At 45.6% G+C, this 18937-nt stretch overlaps 1 protein-coding gene across 2 annotated transcripts in view; it reads right to left on the minus strand.

Annotated features, from left to right (window-relative positions):
• SGCG (sarcoglycan gamma) overlaps window positions 1-18937 on the minus strand; it is a 225619-nt gene that overhangs the window by 38405 nt on the left and 168277 nt on the right. Inside the window, exon 7 of one of the 2 annotated variants that reach the window (XM_025196621.1) lies at window positions 9215-9298. The exons of the other annotated variant lie outside the window; for it this stretch is intronic. Coding sequence (XP_025052406.1) covers window positions 9215-9298 — 84 coding nt within the window. The remainder of the gene's footprint in view (window positions 1-9214; window positions 9299-18937) is intronic. 2 annotated transcript variants of the gene reach the window in all.

Below are 18937 nucleotides of genomic sequence, written 5' to 3' on the forward strand. Positions count from 1 at the left end.
CCACAAGCCACCCTGGGGCCGCATTCATCCCAGCCCCTGCCTCTGCTCCACTCCCTCCCTCACTGTGGGGGCCTCAATCTGGCCCCACCACACACCCCTTTCCCCCAGTCCCTTCCCCTGCACAGACTTACCTGCTGGGCGGTGTGTGTATGTACGCAGCCCCACCAAATAATATTTTCTCCCTCTATCTATGCTGCCTACCATCTGATTAAGTACCACAGCTAACCTGTTTGCATTTTACCAGCTAGGTTCTATCACCAGTTCTACATTCCCCTCCTCCCACCTACCTGTGTCGCACCTATTGTCTCCCATTCCCTCTGATCCTTAGTGCCAGATATTTGCATTTTCACAGACCTGCATTTGAATATTGGCTTCTATTCCATCATGGAGAACACATAACACCAGCAGACTCTCCCTATGCCTGGAGAAGCTTTTGTGCCTGAAAGCTTGCAAAGAACAATTTTCCTGACTATTTAGTTGGTTTAATAAACGATATCACATTTACCCAAAGAAACTTGTCAGGATCTAGAAGGCATTTTACAAATGCCCAGGCAATTCTGTTCCATCTGGGTGCTTATACAGCCAGAGTGCAGCCTTCTGAGCATGCTCAGAAAGAAAACACAGGGCAAACTCTGTGCAAGTGTCAGAAATTGCAGTTACATGGCCATGTGAGTTCCACTTAGGCACATAAAGATGAAACAGACACGAGCTAGAATAATTAGAAAAGTGTCTTTAGTAAGCACAGATAATCTGTTTACTTCCCATGCCCCTCTCTTAAACAAGCCCCCCTCAAATTTACATGCAAAAACATATGACTATAAGGTTAGGAGAATAGAGTCAAACAATAAAATGTCAGGTACAGAAAACAGTTTGTTTCTTTTTGAAAGAGACCTACAACATAGGAAAATATAATAAATGGCCTCATAGAAGCTGGAAACCCACAAATAATCTCTTCTATCCCTACAGTTCCTTTAAAGCCTATTGAAAGGTATGGTTATTTTAATGAATGATGTTCTATTGACATACATAGCTCATTTGTCAAAAACCATCACAAACAATTACATTCTCTAGACAGAAGGAATCATCAAACCCTCATGAAAAAAAAGAAGCTAATCCTAATAGCGTGCCTAAATTGCAAAAGGACTAATACCCAGTTGACGTGTAATTACCATGCTTATATTAGCCTGCTTTGGTAAGTTATTCCTGGAACTCAGTTTATATCCTTAAAAAGAAAACAGGTTAGTTTTGGGGTTTTCTTTCACAAGATATCATCAGTACTGACGCCTCACTACAGTATTACAATTGGTTGTGTTTATACTGAGGGGATGGGCTGGGAGGGGGAAGGGAATTGTGATGCATTGTAGAGGTGTTGTTTTTCAGTTGAAATATTAAGGTCAATTTTTTCAGCTCTGGTGACTGTTCAGACAGATAGAAGTAAAAATTCTTTCTGCAAAAGAATGATTTTGTACTGGTTTCAATCCCTGAGCACATACCAGTCATTCATGCCTTCTTGCACAAATTAACTTTCCTTCTTGTGTAGGTCTAGCTTTGAAAATTTCTTTTCAGAAATCTAGAATACACAAGTAAATTGCATTGTATGTAATGCATGAAATGCCATTCTTTGCAGCCATCCATTTGTTAACATACTACTATACAGATTAATTAAATGTGATCTATCTGCCAGGTGCTGTTAAAGACAGAAGATGTACTCCCTGCTGTGAAAAATTTACAATCTAAATTCAATTTTATCCAAATTCAAACAAGGGATTCCACTTGGCACAACACTTGCAAGAATGGAACCACAGTCCTCATGACTACATTAGCATGCTGCCAGTCCATAGGATAAACTAAACAGCTGGCACATCTCACCAGGTGGGCCTCACTTCTGGCCTATCTGCTTTGTGATTAAGGGGAGGGAGAAAGTGAGCAGGCCTCTTATTCATCTTGGAATAAGCACATTTAGCACTCTTCCCACTGCCAAAGTATTCATCTTGGAAACAGAGAGGCTGACCAATAGGTCAGTACATGACTGGCCATAAATTTAAGATAGTAAGTGCCAGGATGTAATACCCAAGTAAAATCAGAGTTGAAGGAAGGATTAAAAATGGAAGTGATGAAAAAGGACAAGAGGGAAATTCTAAAAGAAAAGCATACCATCTATTTTTACAGCTTCATCTGTACATCTATACCTCTGTTTATGGCTTCATACTATATATACTTCCAGCATCTGTGCTGGTATACCTTCTTCCAGCAGTTCCCAATCTGTGGTATGCATACCACCAGTGGTACACAGACAACCTGTCAGTGGTACACATTGTGAAAGGGTGGTTGAAACACCCTGCCACAGGAACGCGAAGAAGAATATGAGAAGAAACTTACCCAGAAATGCTGAAGAAACAATGGCAAGCCAAAGTGGGAAAGATGCTGCACCCCAACTCATTTAGGAAAACAGCTGGGGCCGTGGCAAACCCAGCTGCTGGAGTTTGAGCCTGGGACAGGGAGAGAGGGTGTGGCAGAAGAAGAAGAAAAAAGCCGTGCTGAAACAGAAAAGGAAGAACAGCTGAGTGAGAAGGCAGTGAATCATATGCTGCCAGCTGGGAAGAGAGGGAATTTAAAGGGATGCTGATGGAGCATCCAAGGTTGGTTTGGAGAGAGGGGGAGCAAGATGACAGTAGAGAGGATGTCAAGAGATGATGGGGGAAGGAACTGATCCTGGGGCTTAGAGGAAAACCCCAGTCTCTGGACTTATCTGGAGAGAACCAGGGAAGAGATAGAGGAGATCGCTGTGTTGGTGAGTTCAGTCCCAAGGGGTGGAGATCACCTCTCTGGGATCCGAGAAGAGGAAAGAGACATGGATGACTTTACACCCCAAGGAGGGATAAGTCCATCCCAACCCTGAAGATAAGGGTGGGGTTAGAATTGAGAGGTTGCTGTCTTGGGACCCATGCAGGGAAGAACGGGGCAAGCAGCCAACCTAGAGGAGAACCCCTCAACAAAGGAGTCCATAAGACGAGGACTGTACCCTTAGTCCAGCAGGCAAGCAACAACAAGCCCTGTGAAAATAAGCCAATCTCCTGAGCTTTTAATTGATCCTTTTGTCTCCCAAAAGTGTTTGGTACCTCTCTCTCATTAACATCAAGGTGTGGCAGAAAATTTCTGAAGGATGGAACACTACTATTCCAGCAGAGAGACAGCTCGGCTTTAGGAGGCATGTCACCAGCTGCTTACAGTGGTGTATCAGCCGGGAAACCAAAGAGACCCCACGTGACTGTAAGTATTTACTATTAACACCACACAAAAATGGAGAATTGCTCCACTAGCTCGGGGATTCCGGTCCCACGAGACTGGCAACAAGTACACTGGGCAGTGGTCTAAATCATGCAAGCCCAAGAGGTGCAACTGGAAGAATTGGCCTGGGTGTGGGCCCAAGAGGCCGATGCCCAGATAGCTGTGCTCATCTGGCAACAGGACCTGAGTGAGAAAATTGAAGCTCAACAGGCAGCAGTGTTGGGGACCTCTGAGAAGTTCTGGATCCCTAAGATGATGGTCGAAGATGACGTTGAAGCATATCTGGAAGCATTCAAATGAACAGCGATTATGGCAGGCTGGGACAAAGGGAATTGGACTTCCTTGTTAGGGCCCCTACTGATGGGCCAGGCACAGGGTGCTTACCGAGCCCTAGCCCAAGACAAGGCCAATGATTACCAGATGGTGAAGTGTGCCATCTTATACTGTTGTGAGATCTGCCCCGAGTTATATCGACAACAGTTCTGGGCCACCAAGAAACAGGAACAAAAGAAACCCCGGATATTGGCTTAGATCCTTTGAGATGCCATGGAGCGATGGGTCCAGTCCCATGGAAAGACAGTGCGAGAAGTCCTGGAGATTATCATCCTGGAGCAGTTACTAGATGACCTGGAGGAAGAGATGTGCTGCTGGGTAAGAAGACATCAACCCCAAGACATGGAACAGGCGCCGCAACTGGCTGAATCCTTTTCTGCAGCAGAGAAAGTGACACTAAGGGGCAGGAATCCCAGATCTGTGGGGGTAACCAAGAGACCATAGAATGTTAGGAGTACACTTTGTGCTGGAAAATTGACCACCGAGTGGAGTGTGATATGCTCCAGATGTGGAGGCATGGGGCACATCTCCCAACAATGTCCCAGTAGGCCCACAGAACAATGACTGTGGAGGCCCAAACCTGAGGTTGAACGACATAAAGGTAGGGAGCAGGAGCATGAAGAACAGATGGACTGTAGATTTGGCCAATTCCAACAAGGAAGTGAAACCACAAAACCAATGGTACAAGTCAAGGTCGGGTCAACCCTCATCCCTGCTCTTCTCAATTCAGGGTGGGCCAAGACCATGATCTGGGAAGGGATAATTGATCCATAGGAAGGGGAACCCAACACCAGCATTAGCATGATATGCATCCATGGGGAATCCTACACCTATTCCTGAAGAAGGCTATGGTTAACAGTAATGAACTGGATAGAAGAGATTTCTGTGGGGTTCGCCCTGACACTGCCTTGCCCCATGCTGGTAGGGCAGGACTGGCCCTATTTTTACAAAGCACTAGACCAGGTCCGGGGGAAAGACAATCTACTGGAGGATAGACGTGGGGAAGACTTAGGAGATGGATGCCAAGCAGAGGAGGACACAACCCACGAGAAAGAAAGGGGTGCCCCCAACATTGATCTAAGTGAGATCATTGGAGAAGATTTTCATGGTAAGCAGGCCACTGAGCCAGCCTTTGGACTAGAGGAAAATGTCACCAAAAGAGGGTGTGGTCGAGAAGCCCGAGCTACTAGCAACATATCCATACTTTGAGGTAAAGGGCTGCATCCTATATAGGATCGAAAAAGGGAAGGTCCCTGGGGAAGAGATAGAACAGATATTGGTGGTGCAGTGTTATCAACAGGCCCTGATACAGATAGCACATGCCCTACCCTTGGGGGGCATCTAGGGAGGGATAAGACCATCACATGACTTATGATGCACGCTTACTGGCCGGGTCTCCATAAACAGGTGGGCCAGTTCTGCAGATCATGTTTGGAATGCCAGTGGTAACCAGACTGCCTACCACCCCGGGTCCCTATGCAGCCCTTAGAAATAGTATCAAAGCCTTTTGATAAAACTGCACGTGATGTAATTGGACCACTCTCTAAGAGTACTTCCTGGTACCAATTCACCCTCATTATAGTTGATTATGCCACATGTTACCCCAGTGCGATACCCATGGGGCTGGCGACAGCTCTCAGGGAGGTGGAAGAGCAGTGGGGATCCCAAGGGAGATAACTCATGGACCAAGGCACCAACTTTATGTCAAGGGTTCTAAAAGGCGTGTGCGAAACCTTCAGGATTTGACACTTAAGGATTTCGGTTTATAACTGCAAACTGATGACCTGTTTGAGTGGTTCAACAAGACCCTGAAGTCCATGATTCGAAAATGTATTCAGGGAGACACAAAAAGGTGGGACCTGTGTATACCCCCCATGCTGTTTGCAATTCATGAGGTACCCTAGGCCTCCCTTGGCTGTTCTCTTGTTTCATAGTTGGTAGGATCTGAAGGGACCTAAGCAGATCGTCTAGTCCGCCCCCCTGCCATGGGCAGGAAAGGATGCTGGGGTCAAATGACCGCAGCCAGGTGGCTGTCTAGCCTCATTTTGAAGACCCCCAGGGTAGGGGCAAGCCCCACTTCCCTTGGAAGTTGGTTCCAGCTCCTAGCAGCCCTGACAGTGAAGTAGTGCCTCCTGATATCTAGCTCTAATCTACTCTCAGTCAATCTTATGGCTGTTGTTCCTTGTTACCCCCGGTAGTGCTTGGGGGAACAGGGACTCTCCCATTGCCTGCTGGTCCCCCTTGGCAAGTTTATAGGTGGCCACCAGCTCCTATCTCAGCCTTCTCTTGTGGAGGCTGAACAGGTTCAGGTACCATAGCTTCTCCTCATAGGGCTTGCCCTGCTGCCCCCTAATCATGCGAGTGGCCCTCCTCTGGACCCTCTCCATGTTGTCCACATCCCTCCTGAAGTGCAGCGCCCAGAACTGGATGCAGTAGTCCAACTGTGGCCTGACCAATGTTGCATAGATTGGGAGGATCACCTCCTTGGACCTGCTCGTGATGCATCTATGGATGCATGAGAAAGTGTGGTTAGCCTTCCTGACTGTGTCCCCACATTGGCAGCCCATGTTCATCTTGGAATCAATAGTGATTCCAAGATCCTTCTCTGCCTCTGTGCTGACGAGAAGGGAGTTCCCTAGCCTGTAGCTATGCTGCTGGTTCTTCTTCCCCAGGTGCAATACCATGCACTTGTCCATATTGAAACCCATCCTATTCTCATCCACCCATCTCTGTAACCTGTTGAGAACTAGTTGTAGCCTGTCCCTCTCTTCTAGCATGCTCACTTCTCCCCACATCTTAGTGTCATCTGCGAACTTGAACAAGCTGCTTTTTCACCCTTTTGTCCAAATTGCCAATGAAGATATTGAACAGTGTGGGCCCGAGGACTGAGCCCTGGGGAACCCCACTACCCACATCTCTCCAGGTAGAAAATGACCCATCTACCACCATTCTCTGGGTGCGGCCCTCCAGCCAATTTGCAACCCATCTGACTGTGTAGGTGTCGACACCACAGACGCCTAATTTTTTTAATGAGGATGGTGTGAGAGACAGTGTCAAAGGCCTTCCTAAAGTCCAGGAAGACTACGTCCACCGCAACACCTGCATCCAAGGTTTTTGTGACCTGGTAATAGAAGGCCACCAGTTTGGTCTGACAGGATCTGCCTCTAATGAACCCATGTTGATTGCCCCTAAGCATAAACTCCCCTGCTGACCCCTCACAGATGTGCTCCTGGATAATTTTCTCAAAAATGTTTCTGTTGAACTGATCTTTCTTTGGTCATAAACCTCAAAGTCTGCTTGACATAGTCCATGAAGGCTGGGAAGAAGAGACACCAGGAGGCAGTGAGAATGAACACCAGATCCAAGAGATGTGGGGATGGTTGGAGAGGGTAAGACAGATTGCCCAGGCCAGCCAAAAATTAAGGTATGACCTCGATACTCAAACACAAGAATTACAGGAAGGAGATTTGGTGTTGGTAATGCCCGACAACACCAGTAAATTAGTGTCTAGGTGGTATGGGGCCCTTTAAGGTAAGTAGGAAAGTGTGCCCCATTAACTATGAGATAGAGTGCCCATGCACATGTAGGAGTAGACAAGTCTAGCATGTGAATATGTTAAATAGATGGAAAACTTTAAGAACTACCTCATGGATCCCCGGGAGGTACCTGAGGAATGGGTCCCAGAGTCCACAGGAAGCCACGACAAACCCAAACTGGCCCCGGTGGTGGAGAACTGTTACCCCATGGGGGATGGGAGCAACTCGAGTGCATGGTGTAGGAGTACAAAGATGTCTTTGCAGAAGTACCAGGCCATGCTAGAGGGATATGTCATCGAATCAGAATGAGCACTGGACAGGTGGTGTGAGAACACTGGAGGAGGCTACCCCAGGCTCTCTACACACCGTTATTAAAGGAATTAAAAGAGATGTTATCTCAAGGCATCACTGAGGAATCCCTAAACCCCTGGAGGAGTCCTCTGGTGGTGGTCCTGAAACCAGATGGGGCTACAAGACTTTGTGTTGATTTTTGAAAGGTGAACAGTATCTCCTCCTTTGATGCTTTTCCAATACCCAACATAGAGGAGATGCTGGAGAAAATAGGGCAGGCCGAGTTTATTTTGACCCTGGATTTAACAAAGGGCTATTGTCAAATCCCTATGGCACTGGAGGACAAGGTGAAGACTGCCTTTGGTACACCTTGGGGCTTGTTTACCCAGATGCCTTTTGGCCTACACAGGGCAGCTGCTTTTTTCCAGAGACTGATGCGCCGAATCCTGGTAGTACATCAAGAGTATGTGGTGGCCTATATTGATGATATAGTTGTCTTTTCAGGAACCTGGGAACAACATGTGAGACATGTGAGGAACATCTTAGAAGAGCTGAGACACAACGGGCTGACAACCAACCCCAAGACGTGTGCCCTGGGACAATCAGAAACTAAGTATTTGGGGTTTAAGGTAGGATGGGGGAGAATAATCCCCTTCGCTGACAAAGTGGAAGCGATACAGTTTTACAGACTGCCCCAAACGAAGAAACAACTGAGGTCCTTCCTTGGTTGGTGAACTATTCCCGGCGGTCATACCCTGGTTCTCAGAAATGGCCACCCCCTTACAGGCCTACTACAGGGCAGAAAAGGGGATTGAGTAGAGTGGACCTAAGAGACTCAAGAGGCATTTTCCAAGGTGAAGGGGGCTCTATGCAATACCCCAGTGCTATTGACATCAGACTTCACACAAACATTTCAGTTGCACACCAACGCCTCTGCTATGGCACTCGGGGGCTGTGCTGTCACAACAAATCCAAGGGGAGGAATGACCCATAGCTTTCACTAGTAAAAAGTTATCCAAAGCAGAGACACAGTATTCCACTATTGAAAGAGAGTGCCTGGCAATAAAATGGGGGGTTGAGCTGTTTAGGTACTATTTATATGGAAGGAAATTCCTTCTCATTACTGATCATGTGCCACTCTGGTGGCTCCAGACCTCAAAGACAGAGAACCCCAGACTAATGAGATGGGCCTTGGCCCTGCAACCTTTTTTCTTTTCTATAGAACACCAGCCAGGATGACTGAACATTGCAGCTGATTTCCTATCCAGGATGACAGAAGGCAACCAACCAGTGGCAATGACAATGGATGAAGAGAATGGATCTGGATGAAAGACGGTGACCAAGAGGCCCCAAAGGGGCTTTCTACTAGAGACGCTGAAGAAACCACACCAAGCCAAAGCGGGAAAGCCACCATGCCCTGACTAATTAAGGAAAACAGCTGGGGCTGTGGCAGCTCAAAGGCTGCCACAGCAAACCCAGCTGCTGGACTTCAAGCCCAGGACAGGGAGAGCGGTGCGGCAGAAGAAGAAGAAAAAAGCTGAGCTAAAAAAGAAAAGGAAGAACAGCTGAATCAAGAAGGCAGTGAATCACACACTGCCAGGGCGGACACAGATGAGAAGAGAGGGAATTTAAAGGGACACTGAGGGAGTGTCTGAGGTTGCTTTGGAGAGAGGGGCAGCAAAATGAAGGTAGAGAGGATGTCAAGAGGTGATGGGGGAAGGAACTGACCCTGGGGCTTAGAGGAAAACCCCGGTCCCTGGATTTACCTGGAGAGAGCCAGTGAAGAGATGGAGGCGATCGCTCTGTCATTGAGTCCAGTCCGGAGGGGTGGAGATAATTTCTCTGGAATCCTAGAAGAGGAAAGAGACACGGACGAGATTACACCCCAAGGAGGGGTAAATCTGTCCTGACCCTGAAGGTAAGGGCAGGGTTAGAATTGAGAGCTTGCTGTCTTGGGACCCATGCAGGGAAGAACAGGGCAAGCAGCCAACCCAGAGGAGGACCCCTCAACAAAGGAGTCCATAAAACGAGGACGAGACCCTTAGTCCAGCAGGCAAGCAACAACAAGCCCTGTGAAGATAAGCCAATCTCCTGAGCCTTTAATCAATCATTTTGTCTCCTAAAAGTGTTTGGTACCTCTCTCATTAACATCAAGGCATAGCAGAAGATTTCTGAAGGATGAAACACTACAATTCCAGTGGAGAGACCTTGGCTCCAGGAGGCACATCACTGGCCGCTTACACACATTAACAGATTTATTATAATTACTTTATTTAACAAAAATTTGCTGGTGGTACTTAAGGTTGTATCATTTAAAACTGGTGGTGCGCAATCTGTCAGAGTTTGGGAACTGCTGCCCTAGTCAATTAAATAAAACCCTCAGGCTGTGATAACCCCACAGAACAAGACACAGCTTCTGCCCCAGTTTCACAGTATTGCTACTGACGGATAATGCAAGGACATAGGCTTATGTCTCCACACTGAGGAATTTAAAATATGAACATACAGGCAACACATAAAAAATACAGAATATACTGGGTCGCCCAGAAGGAAGATTTTGTTTACAGTTGCTGTGGCATGATTTTACAATGAGGAGGGGAAAAGCACAACACACGGCTTTTGAATAGAATTTGAAAGCTCTGAGGTGAAAGTGACTGATAAGAAGGGGAAGAAAAAATGAATGGTGTCTGGAACTCTGGAAATCTGAAGAGAATTCCAGCTCTGAGGAGCAGCATAGCAAAGGACAGAGCACTACAGGGAAAACGATGGGAAAACCTTTTGTTGGAGCCAAGGGATTGATTGTGGAAAATAATTATAACCAAAGATGTAAGTAGTTGTGCATGGCTGTGAACTTGGGAGTGGACAAGAAGCCTGAATTTACAGAAGATAAGAGGAAACAAATGGAAGCTTTGAAGAAGGAATGGGTTGACTTACTGACAGTATTCCCAAAGATGATCTTGATTTTGTGTGAACTCTCAGAATGAGTACAGGATGACTATAAATTATTGTCTTTGAATGAAAAGCTGTACTGTGTAGGGTGACATCTTGGGTATTTTGCATTGATGTTACTTTCAAATGTGTTCAAAGAAGAATTAGATAAATTGCTGAACAGATTATTTATATGAAAATATTAAACTTATTTATATAAAAAAACCTGTCGATCCATGTTTTATATATATTCTAATGAGGTTTTTTTTTTTAAATAAAATGCTTGTAGAACTGAAAGAACCTCAGGTTTATAAAGTTACGAACTTGTGCTGTAACATGAATAGGGAACCACACTACTTTTAGGGAACTTTACCAAAATTACTCTATTAAAAATCTAAATAGTTGTAAAATTATCTAGGTTTTGTAATATATAAACTATTCTATTTAACAAATTAATTTCAAATGGTTTTAAAAATGAGAGTGTTCCAATGGGACAATACGAAGGCCAAAAAAGAGATCCATCAGCATTCATGATCAAGAATGTACACGGAGCTTCCCCCTGCTGTGCCTATCTTTTCAATTTTTGTCACAGGATGTTATCTTGAAAACTACAAGACTACTCCTTTGAGAGGACTCTTATGAACAGTTTTTCTTACAGAAAAATAGTGCACAGATTTGTTGATTTACCCTCATGGCTAGACTTTGTTTTTCAACTAAATGGGTCTTGCAGGTCCCTTTATATACTAAAACCACACTACTGATAAAAGTACTATTAGGACAATGGGAACAATTTACTGCTGTTTTAATGGAACAGTCAAATAATTGGATTAAATCTTGATGGTATCTCTTAGTACTCTTCTCTTCAGGGTTTTAGTTATTTATTTTTTACTATGATCAGTCATTCACAAAAGCATTTTACAATCCATCATCATCTACCTAGGTTGTACATTATGTTTAATTTCAATGTCCGTGAAAATTAGTTTGATCTTTAGGTGCTTTCTGTTATAAAGCCTGGGTGCAATCTTTGGAAGATAATTTTAAGCTATTTTTCAGTTTCTCATGGGTTAGTGGCCTGCATCATCTCCAAGCTCTCATTAGTTTCTGTCTTTCTTTATGTTGTACCTTACCCCCCAAAAACCCTTATCTTTCCTTCTGGCTCCTCAACAATTTTATTTTACACACAACTGTAGGGGAGTTTGAAGCTCCAGCACAGTGCTCCCCAAACCTTTCCTCAGCATGACCCCAATTCCTCAGCATGGCCCCTCACTCCCATCTCGCCACCCTCTACCCCCACAGGTGCCCCTCATTCCCTACCCACAGCCCCCTGGCCCTGCCAGTGCCCCTCATTCCCAACCCACAGTCCCCCATCCCCTCAGTTACCCCAGGGCCAGGGCCCACAGTCGCCTGCCCCGCAGAGCAGCACCCAAGCCCTGGATGCCACCCATGGGAGGCAGCAGCTGCTACAGGTGGAGTGGAGCAGGGAGCCTGCTTGCCCCGCTCCCCACATCCCCTCCCTTGCAGGCAGTGCAGCCAAAGTGGAGCCTGTTGTGGGGTGGGGGAGATGGAGGATGTGGGTTGCCCACTGTGGGCTTGGAGCTCCCCACTTTGCTACCCTCCCCGCAAGGGCTCTTCAGGCCAGCAGGGAGCACTGTGCCACTATGGCCACCAAACTGAGGCACCCCCTGCCTGCCTGGCAGCAGCAGGGGCACAACTCCATGTTGACACTACTGCACCTCACCTTGGCAGCCATGGTGGTGTGGCGCTCCCTCTTATGCCAGGTCCTGACCACCAGGCTGTGGAGGCAGCTACTGCCTGGAGCTGGTCCAGCCTAGCTGCAGCCCCATGCCCTGCTGTGGGTGCAGAAATCTTGGGGCGGGGGCACATGAACCGTCTGTTGCGTCGTCTCTGCTCCTTCCCTGCCACATTGCCTGTGGGCCCCCTCCCCCCACCCTTCTAACATCTCGCCTGTCCCCCTGGATCCCTATTTATCACAACTCCATCGACTGATGTGGTGACCCCATTTGGTATTTCCTTTGGTATTTCCTGGACAGCTACTTTATTCAAAACAAGACCGTTCCTAAATTTTTCAGCATCAGAGGTAACTAACAATACATTTTCACTCCCATAATTCTAAGGAAGCTTATAACATGTGCCAGGTCATAAGAGTTTTTAGACTTGCTGACATCCTAACAAAGATTTTAGTCTATCAGTAATAGTGTTTCTATATCAGCCTCTCAACCAGTAATGTCTCATTCGCGAGTTAAATGGTAATTCTTCTATTGGGGTAAGGCTATTATTTTGTATTTGTTTAGCATAAAAAAATCTTTCTAGAGCATGTTTTATGCTTACATTATACAGATAATACATTATACAGAAAAATAATATTAAAAAGGAAGTTAAAATTGAAAACTTAATCACCCAAAGTTTAGGAAATTTTAGAATTAAAGTTACCTACATTCTTAAGTTGACATCTTATTGTGATATATACCTGTTCTGCATCACATGAGAAATGTGTGGAAGACAGGACTAGAATCCATAGTATCATAGAAAGTTAGGGTTGGAAGGGACCTCAGGAGGCCATCTAGTCCAACCCCTGCTCAAAGCAGGACCAGCCCTAACTAGATCATCCCAGGCAAAGCTTTATCTAGGCAGGTTTTGAAAACCCCCAAGGATGGAGCTTCCACCACCTCTCTGGGTAACCTTTTCTTGTGTTTTACTACCCTCTTAGTGAGAAAATTCTTCCTAATATCTAACCTAAACCTCCCTTGCTACAACTTGAGACCGTTGCTTCTTGTTCTGCTATCTACCACCAATGAGAATAGCTTACCTCCATCCACTTTAGCACCCCCATTCAGGTAGTTGAAGACTGCTATTATGTCCCCTCTCAGTCTCGTCTTCTCTAGACTAAATAAACCCAGTTCTCTCAGTCTTTCCTCAAAACTCATGTCCCCCAATCCCCTCAACATTTTTGTTGGACTCACCCAATTTGTTCACATCCTTTCTGTAGTGGGGGGCTCAAAACTGAACACAGTATTCCAGATGTGGCCTCACCAGTGCTTAATAGAGGAGAATAATCTCTTCCCTTGACATACTGGCAACACATGTACCAATGCAGCCCAGAATTCCACTAGCCTTCTTGGCAACAATGGCACACTGCTGATTCATATTCAGCTTATTGTCTACTGTAACCCTCAGGTCCTTTTCTGCAGAGCTTTTGCTTTGCCAGTCAGCCCCCAGCCTGTACTGGTGCATGAGATTATTTCATCCTAAATGCAGGACTTTGCACTTGTTCTTGTTGAACCTCATGAGATTTCTTTTGGTCCAATCTTCCAAATTCTCTAGGTCACTTGGAATTCTAGCCCTACCTGCCAGTGTATCTACTACTCCCCCCAGGTTGGTGTTATCTGCAAACTTGCTGAGGGTGCACTCCATCCCCTCGTTCAGGTCATTGATGAAGATATTGAACAAAATTGGTCCCAGGACTGACCCCTGGGTGTAGTATTGCAGTAACTATAATTGCTTTGATTGCTTATATTGTTATTTTTCTTTTTATATAATGAAATATTTAACCAGTAAGATAAAGTTAATCTTATGATTTACTTTTTATAATATTTTGATCAGTCATTATTAGTGTTCTGGAATTAACCATCTATTTTAAATTTGCTATTGCTTAGCATAAATATATTTGACCTGTTGGTCTCGTGATTTTAGAACTTAAATTTAGTATAAGGCTTTTGATACAGTCTCCAACAACATTCTCTCAAGCAAGTTAAGGAAGTATGGGCTGGATGAATGAACTGTAAGGTGGATAGAAATCTCACTGGAGCATCAGGCTCAGAGAGTAGTAATCAATGGCTTGATGTCTCATTGGCAGCCAGAATCAAATGGGGTGCCCCATGTTGTGCGCACAGGGCATACAGTGTGAATTAAAAACAAGTAGGAATCTTCTCAGGGGCTAAAGCACAATGCCACATTTATTGGAACATAAAACATAAAAAGAATAAGGAACAATAAGGTTATCTGCTTCACCCATTCCCATGCATACTCATTCATTCATTTATACAAAAGAAACAAGCACAGACACAGATAGTTAGACAGTCCTGCAACGGTTAAGGTGTTACCAAGTTCTAAAGTTGTTCAGGTCAGTCTGGTGGCCGGCCAGACTGACTATGAGGGATGGAGTCAGGTCTTGTTGGACATGCCCAAAACTCCTTCTTGCAGGTGGAAAAGACGCAAAGCCTTGTCTTTGGGGTTTCTGGGAAACTGCACCTCAAAGTCTTGAAAGCAAAACTCATGTCACATGTGTGTGTTAAGGTGCAGCAGGGTAAAAACAGCAGGCATGATAGCCCCTTCTAAAGCCATAAAGATTGCCATGTTTCAAGGAGATAGGTGCAGGGGTTTCTGAGAAACTGTGCCTGAAACTGCTGAAAAGCAAAACTCGTGACATGTGTGACTGTGTGTGTGTGTTAAGGGACAGTGAGGTGAAAACTGCAGCAATGGTAGCCTCTCCTGAGGCCATGAAGCCTGCAAAGTTTCAAGAAGATAGGTGCAGGGGTTTCTGGGAAACTGTACCTCAAGCTGCTGACAAGCAAAACTCAAGACATGTATGACTGTGTGTTAAGGCACAGGTGTTTTTCCGTCTCTCCCCCAGAGCACTGGGATTGGAAGGGACCTCAGGGAAGGATCACAGTCACTGGCCAGCTACACAGTCAGTGTCAGAGCAGTCCTTCCCCCCTCTTCCCCTCCCTCTCCTTACTTTCTGATTTCCTGCAAGCAACCCCAACTATGAAACTCAAAACATTCTGAAACTTCTGAAATATTTTAAGGGCCCTCATTTCGTTTCAAGGCTGTTTTGAAGCCTTTTCTTTCTTTTTGATTTTGCTGTTTCAAGCTTGAAATGAGTCAAAACAGTGTTGAAACAAAACACCCGGAGAAATTTCCCACAGCCTTATTAAGCATGACTTGCCTTCGGTGAATCCATGATGACTGTTTCTAATCACCTTTTTCTCCTCCAATTGCTTACAAATGGATTCCTTGAGGATCTGCTCCATGATTTTTCCAGGGACTGAGCTGAGGCTGACTGATCTGTAGTTCCCTGGATCTTCCTTTTTCCATTTCTTAAATATGGGCACTATGTTTTTCTCCTTTCCAATCATCCAGGACCTCTCCTGATTGCCATGAGTTTTCAATGATGATGACCAATGCAATCACAATAGCCAACTCCCTCAGCACCCTCAGGTGCATCCCATCCAGCCCCATCAACTTGTACACATCTAGTTTTTCTAAATAGTCCCTAACCTGTTTTTTCACCACTGAGGGCTGCTCACTAGGGCCGTGCGAAGCTTTAGTCCCTGATTTGATTTGACAGAGATTCGGCCTGATTCGGCCACTGAATCTCTGAATCCGAATCGAATTAGAGGACCCTTTAATCCCTCCGAATTGAATTGGAACCCTCTGAATCAATTCAGAGCAATTCAGCAAGATTTGGAGATTTGGACACAGAGAAAGCTTTAAATGTTTTTTTCTATATAGCTCTAGGTAACAGGGGCTCATGAGTGCTGTGATGCTGGGGCAGATGGAACATGCCACAGAAGCGTGGAGCACTTCCAGTTCATTTCCAGGGTCTACCGGGGAGCACACTGGGCCCCCCCTGCACCTCTCTGGCTCAGCGACTGGTGCCTTCTGGGTCTGGGGGGGGGGGAAGCACCTGGGGTCCCCCTGTGGCCAATCGTCAAGTCAGGGAGGCGTGGGGTGGCTCCCTAGCGCACTCCCTGGCAGACCTGGAAGGGGACTGGAAGTACTTCCAGGTTCACTGCCAAGCATGTGGAGGGCCACCCCACACTCCTGTGGGATGCTCCATGCACCCCAGCATCACAGCGATCACGAGCCACACTTGCTACCTCAAGGTATGTAGAAAAAACATTTAAAGTTGTGTCTATGTCAGGATTGCTGATTCTCCAAATCAGCATCGAATCTTCAGATTCAGATTCGGCTGAATCAAATCAGGGACAATGATCTGAATCAATGAATCAAATCACTGTCCCTGATTTGTGCCAAATCCGAATCAAATAGGGCTGCTTTGCACACTCCTACTGCTCACCTCTTCTCCAAACTGTGCTGTCCAGCGCAGTAGTCTGGGAGCTGACTTTACCTGTGAAGACTGAGGTGAAAAAGGCACTGAGCACTTCAGTCTTTTCTGCATCCTCTGTCACAAGTTTGCCTCCCCCATTCATTAAGGGACCCACATTTTCCCTAGTTCTCCTTTTGCTAGTGACATACTTGTAGAAACCCTTCTTGTTACCTTTCACATCCCTAGCTAGCTGCAACTCCAATTATGCTTTGGCTTCCCTAATTTCATCCCTGCATCCCTGAACAAGGCTCTTATATTCTTCCCTAGTTATTTCTTTCAGTTTCCATTTCTTATAAGCTGCCTTTTTGTGATTTAGTTTACGGAAGAGTTCTCTGCTAAGCCAACCTGGATGTATTTTTAGATATCAGTTATATCCTCCATCAGCCTTTTCTTTTCAAGACTAAAGCCAGCTGAATTTGGGGTCTTCTCTTATCTGAGAGGCTCTTTATTCCTTTCATCACTATAGTTGCTTCTCTCTCCCTCTCTTTCAGTTCAAGTTATTTGTTTTTGAACACAGGTTTTCTTGATCACAATTGTACACAATATTCCCAACGAGGTCTCCACAGCACTTTGTATAACAAGATTAATACTTCCATTTTTCTACAATGTCATAGTTCACTAGGGTAGCTCAGCCTAGCAGCTGGAAACAAAGGTTCTCTCAGGCATCCACAGGCCTGGCTGATATTAGAAGCTAAATGTGAATAAGTAGAGAATCAAGTCACAGGGTAAGAGCAAGAGGCAAGTCTAAGATACAAGGGCAAGGTCAGGTGCTGAAGGTCTTTAGTCAGGATGTTAAGCCAAAGATCTAGAATAAGAGTCTGGAAACCAGGTTGTAAGCTGAGGTCAGAAGCCAGAGTCACAAAGCTGAGTGAGAAACCAAGATCAGAAACTGAAGTCACGCACTGGGAGATAAAGCATTCAATTGGATCACACTGGAGGTTACAGTCCTTCTAAGATTACCTCGTTCAGGTGTGGCAAACTAATATGGCCCCATGGGCTGGATCTAGACCGTGGGATTTCTTACAGGCCAGATGTCCTGTGAGTGGCAGTGGAAATGTTAATCCCAGGAGCTATCGGAGTCACAATATCAGACTCCACAACTCAGGGTATTAAAGTGGCTATCACATGCACCCCTTTTTCCCTGATGCTAATTTTAGTTGCCAGGGGTGACTAAAACCCCCAAATTCAGTGGTGGATAAGGGGCAGGGTGAGCAGTGTCAGGATTAACCTTCTGTGTTCTGGATTTGCACTGATGCAGCAGCTCTAGTAGCTCAGCAACAAGCCACATAGGCCAAATCTGGCCTACGGAGGTGGGTGATCTGCCCAACTGGGTTTCTTGTAGACAGGATGGCCCATCTCTGCAGGCCAGATTCAGCCCATGTGGCTTGCTGCTGCATCTGCTGGAGCTGCTGAATTAAGAGGTGGGTCATCTGCCCCACAGGGTTTCTTGTGCATTGGATGAACCACCCAAACATATGGGTATGTCTGACTCCCCTAAACTAGTATATTTAGGTCCCTGCCCTCAGTCATTTCCAAATTATGAGCCCCTACCTTATAATGTAAGTTTTTATGCTTAGTCCTGAGTATCTTACTTTTCAGTTTTCACTACTTAATTTCATCCCATTTCTATTATACCCAGCCTCTAGGTCAGGGGTAGGCAACATTTTTTGGCCAGAGTGCCTAAAAAACCACAATGTCTACCTCGGAAGGTGCCGGAGTACTGACACGCCGGAGCCTGGAGCAGCTGTTTGCAGCCTCCTGGATGCAGCTGGCCCACGGAGCCTGGTCTGCTTGCAGCAGGGCTTGCAGCCTCCCAGCTGCCTGTTGGGACCAGACTGGGCTCCATGGCTGGCAGCAGCTGCTTAGAGCCCGGGCTAGCGGTGGTGTGTCGAGCAAAATGGCCTTGTGTGCCATACTCGGCATGAGTGCCGGGGGTTGCTGAACCCTGCTCTAGGTCATTCATAGACCTTCTGTATGATGGTCTGATCCTCCTCTGCACTGGCAATGCCTCTAGCTTTGTCACTGGTAAACTTTATCACCATACTCATGATTTTCATGCCAAGGTAACTAATGAAAATATTGGACAGAAAGTACTGCGGTGCCACCCTGGCCTACCTTAATTCTTTCATTTCCTAACTTCTGGGTACTTGATTTTGCAGTCTTAATATTTAAAAATATAATTCATTGTATATTTTATAGTTTATGTAAAATGTAGCTGCTGATAAGAGGTTTTTTATCACAGAGAGGCTTTTATATTCTTAGACAAGCTCCTGAAAAGGCCTTGGTAATAGGAACCTGAGTTTAAATTTGACTTTTTTTATGGAAAGCCACTGTAGTAGGAGGAGAAGTGGGGTTATATATTTTTGGTGCCTGGTGAGGCAGGGTAGTGAATTTTTGGATTCACTAATGCTTTTTCAGAGATATTGTGTAT

The sequence above is a fragment of the Alligator sinensis genome, unplaced genomic scaffold (genome assembly GCF_000455745.1).
Source record: "Alligator sinensis unplaced genomic scaffold, ASM45574v1 scaffold777_1, whole genome shotgun sequence".
NCBI classification, from domain to species: Eukaryota; Metazoa; Chordata; order Crocodylia; family Alligatoridae; genus Alligator; species Alligator sinensis.